Below are 23,478 nucleotides of genomic sequence, written 5' to 3'. Positions count from 1 at the left end.
GACCGTGGGGATGGTAGGGGGTTGATGGAGGGGAGGGAGAGTATACATACTTGGACAGTTTGATTTCCTCTTTGAGACCGTGGAGATGGTAGGGGGTTGATGGAGGGGAGGGAGAGTATACATACTTGGACAGTTTGATTTCCTCTTTGAGACCGTGGGGATGGTAGGGGGTTGATGGAGGGGAGGGAGAGTATACATACTTGGACAGTTTGATTTCCTCTTTGAGACCGTGGGGATGGTAGGGGGTTGATGGAGGGGAGGGAGAGTATACATACTTGGACAGTTTGATTTCCTCTTTGAGACCGTGGGGATGGTAGGGGTTTGATGGAGGGGGGAGGGAGAGTATACATACTTGGACAGTTTGATTTCCTCTTTGAGACCGTGGGGATGGTAGGGGGTTGATGGAGGGGAGGGAGAGTATACATACTTGGACAGTTTGATTTCCTCTTTGAGACCGTGGGGATGGTAGGGGGTTGATGGAGGGGAGGGAGAGTATACATACATTGGACAGTTTGATTTCCTCTTTGAGACCGTGGGGATGGTAGGGGGTTGATGGAGGGGAGGGAGAGTATACATACTTGGACAGTTTGATTTCCTCTTTGAGACCGTGGGGATGGATGGTAGGGGGTTGATGGAGGGGGGAGGGAGAGTATACATACTTGGACAGTTTGATTTCCTCTTTGAGACCGTGGGGGATGATGGAGGGAGGAGGGGGTTTGATGGACGTGGGATGGAGGGAGGGAGAGATATACATACTTGGACAGTTTGATTTCCTCTTTGAGACCGTGGGGATGGTAGGGGGTTGATGGAGGGGAGGGAGAGTATACATACTTGGACAGTTTGATTTCCTCTTTGAGACCGTGGGGATGGTAGGGGGTTGATGGAGGGGAGGGAGAGTATACATACTTGGACAGTTTGATTTCCTCTTTGAGACCGTGGGGATGGTAGGGGGTTGATGGAGGGGAGGGAGAGTATACATACTTGGACAGTTTGATTTCCTCTTTGAGACCGTGGGGGATGGTAGGGGGTTGATGGTGGGGGAGGGAGAGTATACATACTTGGACAGTTTGATTTCCTCTTTGAGACCGTGGGGATGGTAGGGGGTTGATGGAGGGGAGGGAGAGTATACATACTTGGACAGTTTGATTTCCTCTTTGAGACCGTGGGGATGGTAGGGGGTTGATGGAGGGGAGGGAGAGTATACATACTTGGACAGTTTGATTTCCTCTTTGAGACCGTGGGGATGGTAGGGGGGTTGATGGAGGGGAGGGAGAGTATACATACTTGGACAGTTTGATTTCCTCTTTGAGACCGTGGGGATGGTAGGGGGTTGATGGAGGGGAGGGAGAGTATACATACTTGGACAGTTTGATTTCCTCTTTGAGACCGTGGGGATGGTAGGGGGTTGATGGAGGGGAGGGAGAGTATACATACTTGGACAGTTTGATTTCCTCTTTGAGACCGTGGGGATGGTAGGGGGTTGATGGAGGGGAGGGAGAGTATACATACTTGGACAGTTTGATTTCCTCTTTGAGACCGTGGGGATGGTAGGGGGTTGATGGAGGGGAGGGAGAGTATACATACTTGGACAGTTTGATTTCCTCTTTGAGACCGTGGGGATGGTAGGGGGTTGATGGAGGGGAGGGAGAGTATACATACTTGGACAGTTTGATTTCCTCTTTGAGACCGTGGGGATGGTAGGGGGTTGATGGAGGGGAGGGAGAGTATACATACTTGGACAGTTTGATTTCCTCTTTGAGACCGTGGGGATGGTAGGGGGTTGATGGAGGGGAGGAGGGAGAGTATACATACTTGGACAGTTTGATTTCCTCTTTGAGACCGTGGGGATGGTAGGGGGTTGATGGAGGGGAGGGAGAGTATACATACTTGGACAGTTTGATTTCCTCTTTGAGACCGTGGGGATGGTAGGGGGTTGATGGAGGGGAGGGAGAGTATACATACTTGGACAGTTTGATTTCCTCTTTGAGACCGTGGGGATGGTAGGGGGTTGATGGAGGGGAGGGAGAGTATACATACTTGGACAGTTTGATTTCCTCTTTGAGACCGTGGGGATGGTAGGGGGTTGATGGAGGGGAGGGAGAGTATACATACTTGGACAGTTTGATTTCCTCTTTGAGACCGTGGGGATGGTAGGGGGTTGATGGAGGGGAGGGAGAGTATACATAATTGGACAGTTTGATTTCCTCTTTGAGACCGTGGGGATGGTAGGGGGTTGATGGAGGGGAGGGAGAGTATACATACTTGGACAGTTTGATTTCCTCTTTGAGACCGTGGGGATGGTAGGGGGTTGATGGAGGGGAGGGAGAGTATACATAATTGGACAGTTTGATTTCCTCTTTGAGACCGTGGGGATGGTAGGGGGTTGATGGAGAGGGGAGGGAGAGTATACATACTTGGACAGTTTGATTTCCTCTTTGAGACCGTGGGGATGGTAGGGGTTGATGGAGGGGAGGGAGAGTATACATACTTGGACAGTTTGATTTCCTCTTTGAGACCGTGGGGATGGTAGGGGGTTGATGGAGGGGAGGGAGAGTATACATACTTGGACAGTTTGATTTCCTCTTTGAGACCGTGGGGATGGTAGGGGGTTGATGGAGGGGAGGGAGAGTATACATACTTGGACAGTTTGATTTCCTCTTTGAGACCGTGGGGATGGTAGGGGTTGATGGAGGGGAGGGAGAGTATACATACTTGGACAGTTTGATTTCCTCTTTGAGACCGTGGGGATGGTAGGGGGTTGATGGAGGGGAGGGAGAGTATACATACTTGGACAGTTTGATTTCCTCTTTGAGACCGTGGGGATGGTAGGGGGTTGATGGAGGGGAGGGAGAGTATACATACTTGGACAGTTTGATTTCTCTTTGAGACCGTGGGGATGGTAGGGGGTTGATGGAGGGGAGGGAGAGTATACATACTTGGACAGTTTGATTTCCTTTGAGACCGTGGGGATGGTAGGGGGTTGATGGAGGGGAGGGAGAGTATACATACTTGGACAGTTTGATTTCCTCTTTGAGACCGTGGGGATGGTAGGGGGTTGATGGAGGGGAGGGAGAGTATACATACTTGGACAGTTTGATTTCCTCTTTGAGACCGTGGGGAATGGTAGGGGGTTGATGGAGGGGAGGGAGAGTATACATACTTGGACAGTTTGATTTCCTCTTTGAGACCGTGGGGATGGTAGGGGGTTGATGGAGGGGAGGGAGAGTATACATACTTGGACAGTTTGATTTCCTCTTTGAGACCGTGGGGATGGTAGAGGGTTGATGGAGGGGAGGGAGAGTATACATACTTGGACAGTTTGATTTCCTCTTTGAGACCGTGGGGATGGTAGGGGGTTGATGGAGGGGAGGGAGAGTATACATACTTGGACAGTTTGATTTCCTCTTTGAGACCGTGGGGATGGTAGAGGGTTGATGGAGGGGAGGGAGAGTATACATACTTGGACAGTTTGATTTCCTCTTTGAGACCGTGGGGATGGTAGGGGGTTGATGGAGGGGAGGGAGAGTATACATACTTGGACAGTTTGATTTCCTCTTTGAGACCGTGGGATGGTAGGGGTGATGGAGGAGGAGAGTATACACTTGGGGTTTATTCCCTTTGAGACGTGGGGATGGTAGGGGTTGAGGAGGGGAGGGAGAGTATACATACTTGGACAGTTTGATTTCCTCTTTGAGACCGTGGGGATGGTAGGGGGTTGATGGAGGGGAGGGAGAGTATACATACTTGGACAGTTTGATTTCCTCTTTGAGACCGTGGGGATGGTAGGGGGTTGATGGAGGGGAGGGAGAGTATACATACTTGGACAGTTTGATTTCCTCTTTGAGACCGTGGGGATGGTAGGGGGTTGATGGAGGGGAGGGAGAGTATACATACTTGGACAGTTTGATTTCCTCTTTGAGACCGTGGGGATGGTAGGGGGTTGATGGAGGGGAGGGAGAGTATACATACTTGGACAGTTTGATTTCCTCTTTGAGACCGTGGGGATGGTAGGGGGTTGATGGAGGGGAGGGAGAGTATACATACTTGGACAGTTTGATTTCCTCTTTGAGACCGTGGGGATGGTAGGGGGTTGATGGAGGGGAGGGAGAGTATACATACTTGGATAGTTTGATTTCCTCTTTGAGACTGTGGGGATGGTAGGGGGTTGATGGAGGGGAGGGAGAGTATACATACTTGGACAGTTTGATTTCCTCTTTGAGACCGTGTGGATGGTAGGGGTTTGATGGAGGGGAGGGAGAGTATACATACTTGGACAGTTTGATTTCCTCCTTTAGACTGTGTAGTACTGTGTTGATGTTATTGACGTCCGCCACTAGACCACACGTGGCCTGAATCGTCCCCGCTTTCCGTACGTCGCGATCTTGGTAATTTAAAAATCCAAACTTGGTGAGATTTCCATGTTTGATCCAATCTTGTTCGTGAATGTACCGACAGCTTTCTCTAACTCCTGTCAATCGGATCAAGAGAAATGAGCAACGAAGCAAACACAGAAAGATAGAATTCACTTACAAGTACAAGTATACAGCAGAGAACAGTGGATAACTATGGTTAAAAACTTAGTCTAGAGTCTATAAACAAGTGTGATATGAAGCCATGTTTTTGATTTTCAAATATTTCTTAATGTAATATCTTTAATTCTGAAAAGTTAACAGGATAAACAAAACTGATACCTATATAGAAATTTCAATAAAGTTTAGCTAACCTATGAGTTTAATTATAGTATTCTCTGTGTGATAAGACTTAACAGTAATTTTTGTGCAGCTCTGTCTGACTTTTATCTGTATTACCTGTAGGATCTGAACAAACAAAGCAGATGTATTTCTTAGGTAAGGTCTCAACTGTCAAATCAAAACAGACAGCATGTTGCCAGCACAAACAAACATCACACTGAAATAAAGAAATCTTTCTTTACTGCACAGATCATCAAACATTTTAGTTAAATTTATAAGCTAAGGTTAAATGTGTTATCTCCAGAAATGTTTCAACAAAAGTGTTAACTAATTTTCAACACAATTGCAATAGGGTGAAACAAAGTGCCATTTCTGAACGTTGAGCTTCAACTATTATATGGTCACTGTTTTTTTATAGCAAAGGATATTCCAACAAGAAAATAAAGATCTCTGCAAATCGAAGAATTTTAATAGATGGATAGTTTGAGCAGACCAGTCTTTATCATAAGGTCTCTTTCTTATACTAATCATCTCCATCTTAAGCATGAAATATCTGTCCTGGCAAGAGTGATAGTATATCCCCTGGTAAGAGTAATTATCTCCCTTTTAAAGAATGATTATTTCCCTTGGTATGAAAATTATCTCCCTTGTTATCTTGGTATTACCTGGATCATGAGTCCATTCTCCTCGTTAAACAAACAGATACAGTTGACCACCTCGTCCTTACTCAGCTCGTCCTCTGTCTCTATGGAGTCCTCCGTTGCCGTGGTATCCTGACTACAGGTCCTCTGGTGTTTAAGGTCAGCTGTTTTGATGTCCATGTCTTCTGTACAACATCAAATTAAATACTGTTACTTACACTTCAATTTACACTCAGGCTATGACCTACACACTACATATTCTAAATTTGCTAGAAACAATAAGAATGAATTTAATATAGGCACTTACAGAAATATGGCATGTGGCATGGTGAAAGAAAATAAAGCATTAAAGATGCTCCACCGCCGACAGATATATGTGTCTAATTAACACAAAAAATAATATAAAATAATTGATTTTGCTTTTTGTGCAATCGCAGTCAGAACTTTATTCTATATAGAACATAGTGCCACAGAATTTTTCGGGATGCAATTAATTATTTCTTATATTTTTATCTTGAAATAAAATTAGAAGCTCAAACTTTCCAATGGTGGTAATGGTGTAAAGTAAGTAACTGAGGAAAAATACCAAATCCTCCAATACTATTTTCGATAGTGAAACAAGAGCTGTTGGAGAACAGCAAAGCTCGCCTATTCAGAAGAAGTTGATGTTCAAGTATTTACTATTTAAACATGGAAATATGACAAATTAACAGACTCAAAAAACCCCTAAAGGGCCCCAAATTGGTTGTATTATCACGTTCAGCATCCATACACATTAGGAAAATAAAATCATAAACATTTATGATGACTTATGCTTAAACAATTGACAAAATAGAAACTTGCTCAAAAACTTTAATATGGAAATATGACAAATTAACAGACTCAAAAACCCCCTAAAGGGCCCCAAATTGGTTGTATTATCACGTTCAGCATCCATACACATTAGGAAAATAAAATCATAAACATTTATGATGACTTAAGCTTAAACAATAGACAAAATAGAAACTTGCTCAAAAACTTTAACGTGAAATGGGACGCCAACGCTGACGCCGACGCCGGGGTGACAACATTAGCTCCCAAATTGGTTGTATTATCACGTTCAGCATCCATACACATTAGGAAAATAAAATTATAAACATTTATGATGACTTAAGCTTAAACAATTGACGAAACAGAAACTTGCTCAAAAACTTTAACGTGAAATGGGACACCAACGCTGACGCCGACGCCGGGGTGACAACATTAGCTCCCCCTTTTCTTCGAATAGGCGAGCTAAAAATACCATTTGTCAGCGGTGGAGCACCTTAAGTATGACTACACACAAATGTATGAAAATTAAACCAAAAAGATAAAGTTTTCATTTCAGATGTACCTTCGACAATATCCACGGTAACACAGTCCGGGACATCAGGTGTTAGTGTAGTGGCTCCAACATCCAACTGTAGACCCTTACTGACAGGCGTCGTCTGCTTCGAGGAACAGGACACATCCGAGTCTGTGGAACCTACAATGTAAGAGAAACATGTCTAAACAATGTTTGTTTTCAATAAAGGAATACCAAATTTACTGAATGAAACGATCTTAATCAATTGATGCTATCATGGATTGAAAGAGTGATGGACTGTTACTATTGTATGCTTTTTTCGTTTTTCTTACACAAGAGTTCCAATAACTAACATACTTGCTCATAGATGAGCAATGTTATGAATTTTCATTAGAACCGCAGCAAATGTAACCTATGTTCCCAGGTGTAGTGCGACAACATCAGGGCCTAAGGATGGGTTTCACTAATGTTCCCAGGGGTAGTGCGACAACATCAGGGCCTAAGGATGGGTTTCTCTAATGTTCCCAGGGGTAGTGCGACAACATCAGGGCCTAAGGATGGGTTTCTCTAATGTTCCCAGGGGTAGTGCGACAACATCAGGGCCTAAGGATGGGTTTCTCTAATGTTCCCAGGGGTAGTGCGACAACATCAGGGCCTAAGGATGGGTTTCTCTAATGTTCCCAGGGGGCAAATTCCCAGGGGTAGTGCGACAACATCAGGGCCTAAGGATGGGTTTCTCTAATGTTCCCAGGGGTAGTGCGACAACATCAGGGCCTAAGGATGGGTTTCTCTAATGTTCCCAGGGGTAGTGCGACAACATCAGGGCCTAAGGATGGGTTTCTCTAATGTTCCCAGGGGTAGTGCGACAACATCAGGGCCTAAGGATGGGTTTCTCTAATGTTCCCAGGGGTAGTGCGACAACATCAGGGCCTAAGGATGGGTTTCTCTAATGTTCCCAGGGGTAGTGCGACAACATCAGGGCCTAAGGATGGGTTTCTCTAATGTTCCCAGGGGTAGTGCGACAACATCAGGGCCTAAGGATGGGTTTCTCTAATGTTCCCAGGGGTAGTGCGACAACATCAGGGCCTAAGGATGGGTTTCTCTAATGTTCCCAGGGGTAGTGCGACAACATCAGGGCCTAAGGATGGGTTTCTCTAATGTTCCCAGGGGTAGTGCGACAACATCAGGGCCTAAGGATGGGTTTCTCTAATGTTCCCAGGGGTAGTGCGACAACATCAGGGCCTAAGGATGGGTTTCTCTAATGTTCCCAGGGGTAGTGCGACAACATCAGGGCCTAAGGATGGGTTTCTCTAATGTTCCCAGGGGTAGTGCGACAACATCAGGGCCTAAGGATGGGTTTCTCTAATGTTCCCAGGGGTAGTGCGACAACATCAGGGCAGGATGAGTTTCTCTAATGTTCCCAGGGGTAGTGCGACAACATCAGGGCCTAAGGATGGGTTTCTCTAATGTTCCCAGGGGTAGTGCGACAACATCAGGGCCTAAGGATGGGTTTCTCTAATGTTCCCAGGGGTAGTGCGACAACATCAGGGCCTAAGGATGGGTTTCTCTAATGTTCCCAGGGGTAGTGCGACAACATCAGGGCCTAAGGATGGGTTTCTCTAATGTTCCCAGGGGTAGTGCGACAACATCAGGGCCTAAGGATGGGTTTCTCTAAACATTTCTGTAATTGTGAAATACCATACTTATAACTTGGTAACTTTGACATACGTACAGATACTGGTGGTCTTGCGGCGTTTGCGAGTTGGCTGTGGTACAGTGTGTTTCTTGGTGTCATCACAGTGATAGTATTTGATGTGACTGTCGAGAAGATTCTCCTTACGGAAGGCCTTGTTACAGCCCTCAAACACACACTTGAAGTGGTTGTGGTCCTGCTCTATAATGAAAGCTTTCTTTGGTACCCCAGTGATGATAGGAGCGGCGACCTGGGTCTGAGTCTGTGATGTTACGGTCGCACTCGGTGACAGCTGACTCAGTGGAGCTGCTGAATAACAGAAATGTTCATAGCTTCATTTCATGGTGTGTTTTGGATGACTAGGAACTGATTTCTCGAAATAAACTTATTATAAGTTAAATACAGACTTAAGTCAAAACTTTAAAGAACAGTTACATTAATTTTATGGAAATAAATTCAGTGACAAATGTTGGTGATATTTGCTAAAAAAAATGGGTCCACAACTACGATAATTCCGGAAACATTTCATTCAAATCATTTTACTTTAACACTTCCTAAATTTCTTTCAAAGAATCATAGAACAATATATTCAGTAATACAGGATATTATGTATAATCATTTAAAATAGAAATGAGAAATAACTAGAGTTTGATTAGTCCATGACTTTTACATAAAAAGATTTTACCTCCAACAAAAACGTTCATTACTGTAATCCAACTAATTTTTACAGTGACTCGATTTCGGATTTTCTTGGCAATTAAAACTTTGTGGTTTACAGGTAAACAATCTTACCGTACGTACTTGTAGTTGAGTTTTTTGCAGTGATTTATTTTGTTTCTAATAACTTGCAAAATATGCGAAAATAAATCACACATAAAAATAATTTGGCTTACAATAACTTTGAATTTATACTTTCATTAATTGCAATATGATTTGCATCAACATGACATATTCATACAATGTTTGGTCACGATTATAACTGCCGAATCAGAATTGATAGTCTATACTACCTTTTTCTTTTTCTTTTTCCTTAGAGCGACTACGTTTCCTGGCCTGTGTTCCTTCAATGAGCTCAGTCTGTGATTCACTAGTACTACTGGCCTCAGATATAGATGGTGACGCTGTACGTCTCCTGGCTTTTTTTTCACCTGTATCAGAAGTGTATTAATTATATTTTTTGTTTTAAATACCGTATATCGCAGGTAAATAATCATCAAAATATCTTTTTGTTTTAATTGTGTCGCAGGTAAATAAATTATCAAAATATTTTTTTGTCTTTTTTTGCAGTTAAAAAAAATATTGAAATATCTTCTTTGCTTTAAATGTAATGCAGGTAAATTAATTATTGAATATTTTTTGTTTTCAAAGTATCGCAGGTAAATTAATTATATTTTTTCCTTAATAATTAATCACAGATAAATTAATTACCATTTTTTTGTATTAAATGTATCACAGGTAAATTAAGTATAATTTTTTTTTTTTGGTTTTAAATATCAGACATATTCATCTATTAAATAACAGATTGATGAAATTATGAAAATATTGATGAAAACTTGACCAGAGAAATGATTTGAAAAAAATCTCTCATAATTTAAGAACTAAATTTTAAATATCCAATTAATTTTAATAATGTTTTGAAATGAATTTTCAAATTAATCATAACACGCCATGTGTGTTATTCAATTTATCTGCAATCCTGGGAGTATGGGACTAATTCACGTACCACGTGATACCCGATAACGTTTGTGTGGAACAAGTATCTTCAGTGGTGATGGAACGTAACTCTTTGTAATCTTCCCGCTGAAATGACGTTATCCCACGATTTGACGTCATTCCATCACCAATAGAAACAATAGTCCTGCACAAACGTTATCGGGTATCATATGGTACGTGAATGAGTCCCATTATAGGACCATAAATCCACCAAGAAGGATTGAATGCTTAAATGATGATTTCCTTATTAAAAATTGTCATATTAATCACCTAATGATCCAAATTCAGTGGATTTTGAGCATGCTTACGTTTGGCGACAACTGCAGGTCCTGAGGCGACCTCGACCCCGACCCCGGGCACTGGGTCTGGTTTCTGGGGGAGTGGCTGCTTGGGTGTCACAGACACAGTTTGAGCTGGAAGAGACGAGACATTTTATGTTACTCTGAAGCATGAAAAGTAATAACAAGAATTAACATGTTTAGCCCGGAGTTTCCTGAGACACCCAGAGGTGGAGAACTATAGTGGGAACATATTATTGGTAACACTTTGGTAGAGTTGTTAAAGTGTTCCAGCTTATTACTGCTGGCCTTCCACCTTCGAGTAGTAGGCAATGACTATTGGACAGTGTTTTTCTACCAAATCTCCAGCTTTCTTCCACCTCCTAAACTCAGCACATTTCTATATGACCCTGGCGACCCTTGCTGTTAAAGGCCCACTACCTTTCTGAAACGGTTTTTGATTTTTAAAATGGGAATGCAAAACGAGAATGGTAATTTTGTAGAGTTGCAAAAGTTATTAACTTAACGTTAATACTACACTTATTATCACCTCCTAAACAATTTAATTAAAATAAATAAAATGTTAATTTTCATAACGCGGGTCGTCTTATGTTTCCCCCCGTCGTCCTAAATACCGCGCGGTAGTTGGCTATCACTGCGGCAGACGGTAAAACAGCGAAATGACTCTCCATTGTTATCATATATTACGCAGGAAATCTTGCATATGTTTGGTGTTGTAACCTCATCTTAGGCCATAGGTATATATTTTCTGAGGTTATTAATGTTTTTAAGAAATCTATATATTTTGCTCCGGAAAGGTAGTGGGCCTTTAGTAGGAGGTTATATAAGAACAAGCTGCAAGACTGCTCTCATTTACATAACAGATGCAAGAACAGCTGGGGAGGAGGGCACAGAATCCTGGATGTGCAAACAAGAACTTGCATAATATGTAATTACTATAATTACCCGGTGCTACAGTAGCTGTAGAGGTGGGTACAGGTTCCTGACCATCCAGACTGGGAGTCACAGGTTTATCTGCTGGGGTCTGTGGCCTCACATCTACCTGTTAATGGTTACATAATATAAATTTAATCTTCTATCAATTTATGGTCATTCCACATAAATTCTGTAAGTGATTCTAAGATCATTCATCTAAAAACGATCAAGATTACCAAAAGTTATATAATTATTTACATAAGGTCATACAGAAAAAGTATTTGTATACAACATTTTGGATGACAGTTTTAATCATCTGTCCTTGTGTGTACGTCCAATTGTGGCATCATCTGTTTGTAAGTGATCTATTTCACAGAAAAAAGTTTTGCTCACAGTCAATATCTACACACAAAGGCAGATAACTCTGTTTAAGGGGAAGATGAATCTGACATAAGGGCAAATACCACTGTTATATATGGGAAGATAAATCGGACATAAGGACAAATACCACTGTTATATATGGGAAGATGAATCTGACCTAAGGACAAATACCACTGTTATATATGGGAAGATAAATCGGACATAAGGACAAATACCACTGTTATATATGGGAAGATGAATCTGACATAAGGACAAATACCACTGTTATATATGGGAAGATAAATCTGACATAAGGGCAAATACCACTGTTATATATGGGAAGATAAATCTGACATAAGGGCAAATACCACTGTTATATATGGGAAGATAAATCTGACATAAGGACAAATACCACTGTTATATATGGGAAGATAAATCTGACATAAGGGCAAATACCACTGTTATATATGGGAAGATAAATCTGACATAAGGGCAAATACCACTGTTATATATGGGAAGATGAATCTGACATAAGGGCAAATACCACTGTTATATATGGGAAGATAAATCTGACATAAGGACAAATACCACTGTTATATATGGGAAGATAAATCTGACATAAGGACAAATACCACTGTTATATATGGGAAGATAAATCTGACATAAGGACAAATACCACTGTTATATATGGGAAGATGAATCTGACATAAGGACAAATACCACTGTTATATATGGGAAGATAAATCTGACATAAGGACAAATACCACTGTTATATATGGGAAGATAAATCTGACATAAGGACAAATACCACTGTTATATATGGGAAGATAAATCTGACATAAGGACAAATACCACTGTTATATATGGGAAGATGAATCTGACATAAGGACAAATACCACTGTTATATATGGGAAGATGAATCTGACATAAGGACAAATACCACTGTTATATATGGGAAGATAAATCTGACATAAGGACAAATACCACTGTTATATATGGGAAGATGAATCTGACATAAGGACAAATATCACTGTTATATATGGGAAGATGAATCTGACATAAGGACAAATATCACTGTTATATATGGGAAGATAAATCTGACATAAGGACAAATACCACTGTTATATATGGGAAGATAAATCTGACATAAGGACAAATATCACTGTTATATATGGGAAGATAAATCTGACATAAGGACAAATATCACTGTTATATATGGGAAGATGAATCTGACATAAGGACAAATATCACTGTTATAAATGGGAAGATAAATCTGACATAAGGACAAATATCACTGTTATATATGGGAAGATGAATCTGACATAAGGACAAATACCACTGTTATATATGGGAAGATGAATCTGACATAAGGACAAATATCACTGTTATATATGGGAAGATAAATCTGACATAAGGACAAATACCACTGTTATATATGGGAAGATAAATCGGACATGAGGGCAAATACCACTGTTATATATGGGAAGATAAATCAGACATGAGGGCAAATACCACTGTTATATATGGGAAGATAAATCGGACATGAGGGCAAATACCACTGTTATATATGGGAAGATAAATCTGACATAAGGACAAATACCACTGTTATATATGGGAAGATAAATCTGACATAAGGGCAAATACCACTGTTATATATGGGAAGATAAATCTGACATAAGGGCAAATACCACTGTTATATATGGGAAGATAAATCTGACATAAGGACAAATACCACTGTTATATATGGGAAGACAATTGTAATATGGAACAATATAACTCTTGTTTAGAATAGGAAGAGACAGTATCAGTAAGATAAATCAACTACAGAGTAGATATAGGCAGTCATGCAGACAGTAAAATTAGTAACATGCCCAATACATAATTCTGACAAAATGGATAATTAATCATTATTCTCAATATCATTTGGGTTTATAAAGACATAGACAAAGAAACGGAAGGACACTCTTCATAGACAGTTCTCTATATATATGTATGACATCATGCATAAAACACGATGTATAATTCTTTCAGTCATTGAAAAAATAACCTCAAACTTCTTACCAATAGAAATGAGTGTAACATAAGAAATTAAGTTATTCTGACCATGTCCAGCAACAAGCAAAGTCATATGAGTGGTACTACATTTGCCATGATTAGCGCCTCTCTCAATGTAAGCGCTCCTTCCTTTTTCTGTTGTAGTTTTAAGTTTCATAAACGCCCGGCCGGCCCCCATCCCATGCATTAACAATGTTTTATAACTACATGCCTCTTACATCAGTATTGTATCCCATATTACATGAATTTGTAACAATGTTTTATAACTACATGCCTCTTACATCAGTATTGTATCCCATATTACATGAATTTGTAACAATGTTTTATAACTACATGCCTCTTACATCAGTATTGTATCCCATATTACATGAATTTGTAACAATGTTTTATCCCATATTACATGAATTTGTAACAATGTTTTATAACTACATGCCTCTTACATCAGTATTGTATCCCATATTACATGAATTTGTAACAATGTTTTATAACTACATGCCTCTTACATCAGTATTGTATCCCATATTACATGAATTTGTAAGTCTTTTACGTGGGAATCAGAACATAATCATACATCTCAAAGGGTAATAGACATGTTTACTCTAAAAGGTTAACATGTCATGATTACATAAAGAGTTGAAATATACGTTTTGGTTCAGTAATAAGCAGCCCTCTATGTAGCAGTTTTTTGAAGATGGTCTCCCCTGGGTGCTACTTATGGTGAATACGTAATTCATTTCCTGGGTGCTACTTATGGCGAATACGTAATTCATTTACTAACTGATTTTTTTAGGATGACACCAAATGACTAGTACTACCCTATACATGTACCTTACAGAGAGAACCTCAGCCATTGACAGGATAGTCCAAAGATGCCACCTCGTCAGAATTATGAACTACCTGGGTATTTATGTTAGATCTGGAGATACCATTATTGTACTCTAACGTAATACAAATTGCATACCACACAACACCGACATGCAACATCTCCCTCTTATCTTTCTGTTGTAAGACACATTGGTAATTACTAATCCACATATTTTATCTTAATCAAAATTCAACTCTTTTTATATAATGTCAACATGCATACCTGTTAAGATGTGACAAATCCAAACTTTTCTTCTAAAAGTTCAAATATTTCAAGATATGACAAAAGATGCTTAAAAGTTAAGCAAACTCCACTTATAAACCACATATTCTTTTTAATTTTGTAAACATTCATAAAACAGAAAGATGGTGAGATCAATGTAACCCCCTGACCTTGACCCCTGACCTTTAGTGGTGTCCTTGACCTATCAGCAGTCTCCCCAGTGTACAGTGAGCCTGCTCCAGTAAACGAAGACTTCACACTTACAGAGTCAGAGTCAGAACGTTCTCGCCGTGCAAAAAATGACCCTGCTACAATCAACTTCTTCTTCGACACTGTCGTACTGGCACTCCGTTTGCGTATCATGCCGGTCTCTTTGTTTCGTTTTGGGGGCTGTCCGTCCGTTGTTTCTCTCCTTTTCCGTTTGGAGACCTCTACTGAAGGACGTTTCCTTGGTTTCTGTATAGCCCCATCTTTCTGCTGTGACTTTTGTTCAGTGATCGCTGCATCTGAATAATGATGAAGCAATCTTTGTAAAATACATAAACTGCATGGATAGTTCATGACATGGTGTGAAACAAAGTATATATGATACTTCTTGAGACGTTTGGTTTATCCCTGAATAAAATGTTCACATTTCATTTGCAAAGAATCTCTTGTGAACAATACACGCTGGATCTATTACAGAAACTTACTGCTACTCTCCAGTATATTCCATGAATCGTTTATTCAATACTTTGGGTGGTTTTGGTGACACATATAAAACATGCTGGCGGGTAGTGCAAGTACTGGCGGAGGTTAGCGGACAAAAATCAGCGGTAAAACAGGAGACAATGGGAGGATATCAAATGTGTTTATGTGGAGATGAACTCTCTTGAAGCTCGCTATAGGGTCATGGCAGCTTACACACTGAGACAGTAGAACAATAAGACTCAAAACCGTGAATCTAAATCACCATTATTGTTATGCATGATAAAATGTGCATCCCCATATAGATTACTTAAGATACTAATCAAAATGTTAGAGGCTTTTATCGACAAAGTGATTTAAACTTAGCGAATCTTTCCGAAATGATAGGTGATTAAACTTAACCTGCAACTGAGATGGGACATTATTTAATAGCATATCAATGTATATAATAACAAATAGTGTTAGCCACTACAGCAGCAGACAAACAAAACAAGCATCGGCCAAGGGAAACAGTCAATATAAGCTGCAGTGCGGCGCCAAAACGTAACATCTAAAACAGTATTGGTAAAATACTTCTGATCAAATACAAATCCAAACTTAAGATAAGCAGTCATCTGCTTTAAAGGTTTTAGAAATTAATTAAAAATAGTGCAAGGTCAAACTTAAAATATAAGCAATGCTTGGAACATATTAAGCTTTAGTCAGAATTCAAACTTCAGAAAAGGATGATTTGAAAAATGGGTATCTGGTCCAATTGGTCAACATCAGATCTAGACTTCGAAAGAAAATAAGAACTTTTATTTTATGAATTTTTACATGCAAACTTCTAATTGAATTCCATAGACAAGGCTAGTGAATGTCAGTCTAATATAAGTAAGTGTAAGACTAAGATTGTGTCAAAGCTTGCTTGGACAATAAAGCCTTTCTGGGAATGCAAAGGATCCAAGTAAATAAAAAACTTGTGCAACTTTTCCTAGTCATGCTTAAAACTTATATGATTTACTCAGAAGATGTTTGAATTTAAATCTATACTTCTTGTATACGTACCCATCATTTGCAAACAACATTTCAACATTAGTAAAATCATATATAATCTAATTATTTTTTTCTGGATGTTTGTCTAGTATTGCAAAGCTTAGCCGACTTTTTACCTGGGTTAACCTTTGACCTGAGATGGCATGACCTTCTCCTCCCAACAATGTCCTCTAAATATAAAGGATTAGTATGAGAGCCAAACAGAATGTTAGAGACTGAGAGATAAATATAGACATCATCCGCTGCAACATGTTAACATCACCTTAAACCTGCTGTTATTCATACTAGACAAGCACACAAACTTTCACTCTCTGTCTTTCCCAATTAACATATAGCTGTATCATAAGATAGAAAAAATCTAAACCTGAACAGAAGATGATCACTTCCCAAAAATATTTGTGGAAGCACTTATTTGAATTCTTTTAAATCCATACTGACTCAGTGATGGTAAAAAGGTATTAAGATTCCGTAGATGTTGATTTTCTCTACAATGTGTACTTGTAATGGGTAACATTACTCTTGGATTTGTTTGCTCACGCTTATTCCATAAAAACTTCCAATGACTGTATCAGGGATCATTTTGGAGAGGCCCTTTGGCCAATGATCCCTAAATCATAAAAATGAGCTTGATGTTCAAAGAAGCATCTTGATAATATTTCCTTGTTAATAACTTAATAATTGATAAATTCTTCAAAATGACCCATCCAGTCAAAATGATACCTGATGTTTGGAAACATAACACTTCTTTATTGGATTCACATGCCTTCAAAATAGAGGGGACTTTAAAGGTATTCCACATTTAAGAATGCCTTAATCATGTTTTGTTTCTGAAGCATGTGTAAGATTAGAACCACACATAAGCCTGGACTAATACAGTAATACTTACATAGTATATATACCGAGTTATAGAAAGGTAACTGATAGTTGTTTTGTTTAAATATTTCTTTAACATATAATTTTTTTTTTTTTTTTTACATACTTCGTTCATGCAATTTAGAGCAAGGTTTTGTGTATATATACAGACTGCTATAGGGTCATGGCAGCTTACACACTGAGACAGTAGAACCCTCAAAACCGTGGCATAACAAATGCATGATAAAACATTTATCTGATATCAAATGACTTTTATCGACAAACTATTTTTGATAGGTGATTAAACTTAACCTGCATATGGGACATTATTTAATAGCATATCAATGGTGTTAGCCACTACAGCAGCAGACAAACAAAACAAGCATCGGCCAAGGGAAACAGTCAATATAAGCTGCAGTGCGGCGCCAAAACGTAACATCTAAAACAGTCTTGTAAAATACTTCTGATCAAATACAAATCCAAACTTAAGATAAGCAGTCATCTGCTTTAAAGGTTTTAGAAATTAATTAAAAATAGTGCAAGGTCAAACTTAAAATATAAGCAATGCTTGGAAAATATTAAGCTTTAGTCAGAATTCAAACTTCAGAAAAGGATGATTTGAAAAATGGGTATCTGGTCCAATTGGTCAACATCAGATCTAGACTTCGAAAGAAAAATAAGAACTTTTATTTTATGAATTTTTACATGCAAACTTCTAATTGAATTCCATAGACAAGGCTAGTGAATGTCAGTCTAATATAAGTAAGTGTAAGACTAAGATTGTGTCAAAGCTTGGTTGGACAATAAAGCCTTTCTGGGAATGCAAAGGATCCAAGTAAATAAAAAACTTGTGCAACTTTTCCTAGTCATGCTTAAAACTTATATGATTTACTCAGAAGATGTTTGAATTTAAATCTATACTTCTTGTATACGTACCCATCATTTGCAAACAACATTTCAACATTAGTAAAATCATATATAATCTAATTATTTTTTTTCTGGATGTTTGTCTAGTATTGCAAAGCTTAGCCGACTTTTTACCTGGGTTAACCTTTGACCTGAGATGGCATGACCTTCTCCTCCCAACAATGTCCTCTAAATATAAAGGATTAGTATGAGAGCCAAACAGAATGTTAGAGACTGAGAGATAAATATAGACATCATCCGCTGCAACATGTTAACACCACCTTAAACCTGCTGTTATTCATACCAGACAAGCACACAAACTTTCACTCTCTGTCTTTCCCAATTAACATATAGCTGTATCATAAGATAGAAAAAATCTAAACCTGAACAGAAGATGATCACTTCCCAAAAATATTTGTGGAAGCACTTATTTGAATTCTTTTAAATCCATACTGACTCAGTGATGGTAAAAAGGTATTAAGATTCCGTAGATGTTGATTTTCTCTACAATGTGTACTTGTAATGGGTAACATTACTCTTGGATTTGTTTGCTCACGCTTATTCCATAAAAACTTCCAATGACTGTATCAGGGATCATTTTGGAGAGGCCCTTTGGCCAATGATCCCTAAATCATAAAAATGAGCTTGATGTTCAAAGAAGCATCTTGATAATATTTCCTTGTTAATAACTTAATAATTGATAAATTCTTCAAAATGACCCATCCAGTCAAAATGATACCTGATGTTTGGAAACATAACACTTCTTTATTGGATTCACATGCCTTCAAAATAGAGGGGACTTTAAAGGTATTCCACATTTAAGAATGCCTTAATCATGTTTTGTTTCTGAAGCATGTGTAAGATTAGAACCACACATAAGCCTGGACTAATACAGTAATACTTACATAGTATATATACCGAGTTATAGAAAGGTAACTGATAGTTGTTTTGTTTAAATATTTCTTTAACATATAATTTTTTTTTTTTTTTTTTTTACATACTTCGTTCATGCAATTTAGAGCAAGGTTTTGTGTATATATACAGAGCCCCTGGCATGGCATAACAAACAAACATTTATCTGATATCCAATGACTTCTCCAATATTTTTGCATATAATGTCACTGCAATATGACTCAAAGTGTTTACAGGAAAGAAGTTATAAAGCACACAATGATATCTAAATAATCACTAAGAGCTTTAAATTGGTACAGATAAGTCAGAAAATCAACACTTAGCTGCCTACAAAATATCCTATATACAGATGATAATAACTATTAGCATAGCTGTTTTGATTTACTTTACAGAGATTGAATGATTATCAATTACATTCAAATGTAAGGAAGACACTCGAGAGAAGTGAGGTGATATTATAATAGTCTAGTTATAGAGAATTAGAGAAGGAAATTTTATAAGGAAGAGATGACCATTTCAACACCTTGGTAATACAAACAAATCTTGTAAACTATTAAATGTGGTTCGTAAACTTTAAACAAATGTATTGATTCATGTGAAAACTACATATCACCATGTCTGGATTACTCATTCTGAGGTTACCACAGTCATCTATTCCTTTATTTCTCCTCAACTAAAGGACAGACTTGAGTGTACAACCAACAGGTTCAGTGTGGAATTATAGGTACCACAGAAATCTTTGTATAGATTAGGTGTTATATCGCCCTACACCCAGGGGTGGTATAATTATACTGTATACTCACCTATCTCTGCTCCGTCACTCAGCGGAACACAACCAGGAACAGAACCCAGGACTGGTTAATGAATAAGTCAATAGTCAGCATTATATACACGATCATTCTTCCCTTTACATCTTTATTCAATATCCATGTTTTGAAATTATCTTCAATTATATATCAAAAATATAGATTATCAGGTTATGCATTTTAATAGGCTTTACACTATCAATGAATGGCACATTATTTCATATTACATTAATCATTTCGTCTTTGCATGTTACAGACTTATCTTCCTAGTGGGATGGTATCATTCCATTTAAATGTAAGGCATTATTTTGTGAGGAAAATTCATATTGTTTACCCTGAAAAGTATGATGCTATGCTCGCAAATACATGACATCACAATGGATACCAGGTAATCACAATTCAAATCAATTGTTTATCGCAGAAACATCAAAACGAAAAGTTTTTTTAGAGAGCAAAAGGATTCCTTTCTTGTGAAATTTATACAATACCTTCTTCATCATTTGATTTACGGCGTTGTTCTTTTGGTAAAACATTGCCAATTTCTGCTTTCTGAAATCAATAAACAGCATATATATATATATATATATATGTTTTCAAGAAAAAAGTACCGGTATGTGAATCCAAGTCCTAATCTTAGATAAAAAAAATAAGGACTGTACCAATACAGTTAAAAAAAACATCTGAATCCACAGGTTTGTAAACTGGGTTGTTTTAAAAACTTAAAAACCATGCAAATTTCTGCTGACTACAGTCCTAGTTATTATTTGTTATCATTGAATTTAAGATATAAATCTTCATTCTCTGTAGACATATCAGATAATTGTATAATCACCTGTTTACTGTCCACAGACCGAGGTCGAATGTTCATCGGCTGGACAGTCTTCTTAAATCCATCATAAAACATCACCTCATACGATCCTGTAATTTTTTTTTTTTTTTTTTTTTCAAAAATCTGTCGTAACTATATGTGGCATATTGTTATTATAGAAAAGTGGTTTTATAAATAAATAATTTGTTTATTTTATTATCAAATATCAGCTCTTCCTAAAATCTTGTTGTAAGTACTAAAATAAGTTCAGAATTAACTCGAAGTTAAAAATTGTCTCATATTTACATTGGTATTGAATTGTGTTAATAACTACAATATATTTCAAAGAATTTCATAAAACTAAATTGAAGCATATGTTTTTCTTAACAGTGAATAGTAGAGTCTCTAGAATATATACATGTATATATATATTACAATGAAACACTCTACTACATGTATATATATCCAAAGTTCTTATGATATAAGACCTCAAAACTCATGAAATGACCAGTAATACTGCCAAAAGGTGGTTAAACCTATTTTCTTTGTTTACAATATATGTTATTAAATGGTTATGGTGGACAGTACTAGTGCAGATGTAATTCTGAGTATAAGATGACTTACCATCTGTTTGGACATTGGTCACTTTCCCTGGGTACATTTTACAATCTGTCCATCGTGCGTATACAAGTTCTCCCAACTTATACTCCTATGAAATAAAAAAAACATTTTGATGATACATGTATATAAAAGACATGTACATGCACTGTAACTGGAACAGCTATTCAGTGATATTTATATTTTTTAAGTAAATGTGAAATGAATTGATAATTTCTTATTTATGAGTCAACTGATACTACACGCATAATAATGATTTTAATATTACCTATATAAATTCACAATAAATGTGAATTTCCATAATGCAGGTCATCTTATTTTCCTAAAATTGAATATCATTACCCCACTGAGTCGCTTCTTTTTCTCCTTCCGACCAGAATGTCTCATTTTTGGGCGGAGTTTATCGCTGGTCATCTCCACCCACTCGTCGTATCTCTGATTCCATCCTTCAAAGTGGATCAGTACTGTACCTTCGTCTTCATCGATATCTACTATCTTGGCTGAATACCTGTTACATTAAAACACATTATTTACTGTATATGCCATACAGGGTCTGATGGGGACTCTATATATCTTATACCTGTAGTCAAACCTGTATAAAGTCCACTTTTGTATAAAGACCATTTCTGTACAAATATAACTTTTGTATAAAGACCACCTGCTGAACAAGACAACTTTCTCGGGTCTTAATTTTCGAGTGGTATTTTTAAAGTTAGTAAAGAGCTTAACTGATAAAAGGATATGAAGATATTCATCAAAATAAAAAAAAAAAATAAACTAAAGATACATCCTCAATTAATCAATGCGTCAACACCTAAGAAAATTTTTTTTTACCATTTTTTCATGAAATCCATTGCTTCCACTTTCTCGCCTTTTCTCCAAATGATTCCAGGTCTGTTGGGACATTTTCCCCGTACATGTCCCTGGACTGGGGTTTGAGAGGATGAGGAGCCAGTAGAACAGGTACTCATATTATCAGCCATTCCCGCCCCTCCACCTAGCCCACCCCCACTGGGAGTCCTCATCCCATGCTTATTGGGAGTTCCGCGATCTGAGCTGGCTCGACTACTTGCAGAGCTGTCTAGTAAACAATCTTCGTTGATGTCACATGAAGGGGATGCAGGACCGTCATCAGGATCTGCAGGAGAATGCACTCGCATGTCAAGGTCAGCTTCAAATTTTGGGTCGTTATCGTCCATCATAGATTCTGTGTGGTGTTGGTCGACAGACTCCATGTCTGAATCTGGTATATGTGGTTCTGATGTGTCCATAGAGGCGTCTTCATCCACTTCTAAGTCCTGAAAATAGACCAAACTTATTTTACAGTACTTAACAAATTGAAGAACATAAAATTAGTGCTGTCATCGTTACAAACGATATCGATGTATTCACAATTCTCATCTTCCGATACGATATTGATTCCTATTTTCCGAAATTGGTACAATGACCGAAAAATACCAACTGTATATATATTGTAAGCAAGGTTCCTGATCATTTTAACTCAATGAGTTTTTCACAATTACCACAAATTATATATGAAATACTCAGCAATAGTTCTCGAGTATCCTGCCTTGTTTTCGTTTATAGAACCGATATATGGATTACACAAAACGACTGTTCCGGATTGTATCATTTTCTCAACAACACCATTGTTTCGATATATATCAATATATTGTGATATTTTCCTTTTGATATATTGATACTAACATTAAATATATCAATGACAGCTCTACATAAAATTTGTTTTTGGTCAACTTGAATCTAATAATCTTTGTTTTGGTTAAAGCATGACATAAAACTAGTTGATATTCATAGATTCTGTCAATAACAGATTTATTGAACCATGGAAATTATGATTACTATAAAGCGGTCACACTTAATAACGACAACAAACGACAAGAAACGACAACAAACGACAACACGTTAGATACAAGGAAAAGTTAGTGACAACACAAGATATGTTATTCAGTACATTAAAATGAATATAAATTTCTACCAAGTTTTATGAAGATTGGTGCAAAAATGAAGGAATTAGAGCGATTTGAATATTCTGAAATCGGCCGCTGGTCAACGATA

General features: G+C 38.0%; 1 protein-coding gene across 3 annotated transcripts in view; it reads right to left on the bottom strand.

Moving 5' to 3' along the window:
- The window catches only part of LOC138309578 (PHD finger protein 20-like protein 1), a 31,659-nt gene that overhangs the window by 5,329 nt on the left and 2,852 nt on the right, over positions 1-23,478 (bottom strand). For all 3 annotated transcript variants that reach the window (XM_069250804.1, XM_069250805.1, XM_069250806.1), the window contains exons 2-17: positions 22,237-22,700; positions 21,745-21,910; positions 21,409-21,493; positions 20,809-20,894; positions 20,465-20,525; positions 19,974-20,024; positions 18,394-18,447; positions 14,962-15,284; positions 11,307-11,403; positions 10,371-10,475; positions 9,360-9,497; positions 8,389-8,658; positions 6,705-6,836; positions 5,357-5,517; positions 4,809-4,908; positions 4,270-4,468 (exon numbers count right to left, since the gene is read on the bottom strand). In XM_069250804.1, coding sequence (XP_069106905.1) covers positions 4,270-4,468; positions 4,809-4,908; positions 5,357-5,517; positions 6,705-6,836; positions 8,389-8,658; positions 9,360-9,497; positions 10,371-10,475; positions 11,307-11,403; positions 14,962-15,284; positions 18,394-18,447; positions 19,974-20,024; positions 20,465-20,525; positions 20,809-20,894; positions 21,409-21,493; positions 21,745-21,910; positions 22,237-22,700 — 2,492 coding nt within the window. The remainder of the gene's footprint in view (positions 1-4,269; positions 4,469-4,808; positions 4,909-5,356; positions 5,518-6,704; positions 6,837-8,388; positions 8,659-9,359; positions 9,498-10,370; positions 10,476-11,306; positions 11,404-14,961; positions 15,285-18,393; positions 18,448-19,973; positions 20,025-20,464; positions 20,526-20,808; positions 20,895-21,408; positions 21,494-21,744; positions 21,911-22,236; positions 22,701-23,478) is intronic.

Source organism: Argopecten irradians, chromosome 15, assembly GCF_041381155.1.
Source record: "Argopecten irradians isolate NY chromosome 15, Ai_NY, whole genome shotgun sequence".
Classification (NCBI taxonomy): Eukaryota; Metazoa; Mollusca; class Bivalvia; order Pectinida; family Pectinidae; genus Argopecten; species Argopecten irradians.
Note: the sequence above shows the minus strand (reverse complement) of the source record. Positions and strands in the feature narration are given on the sequence as shown.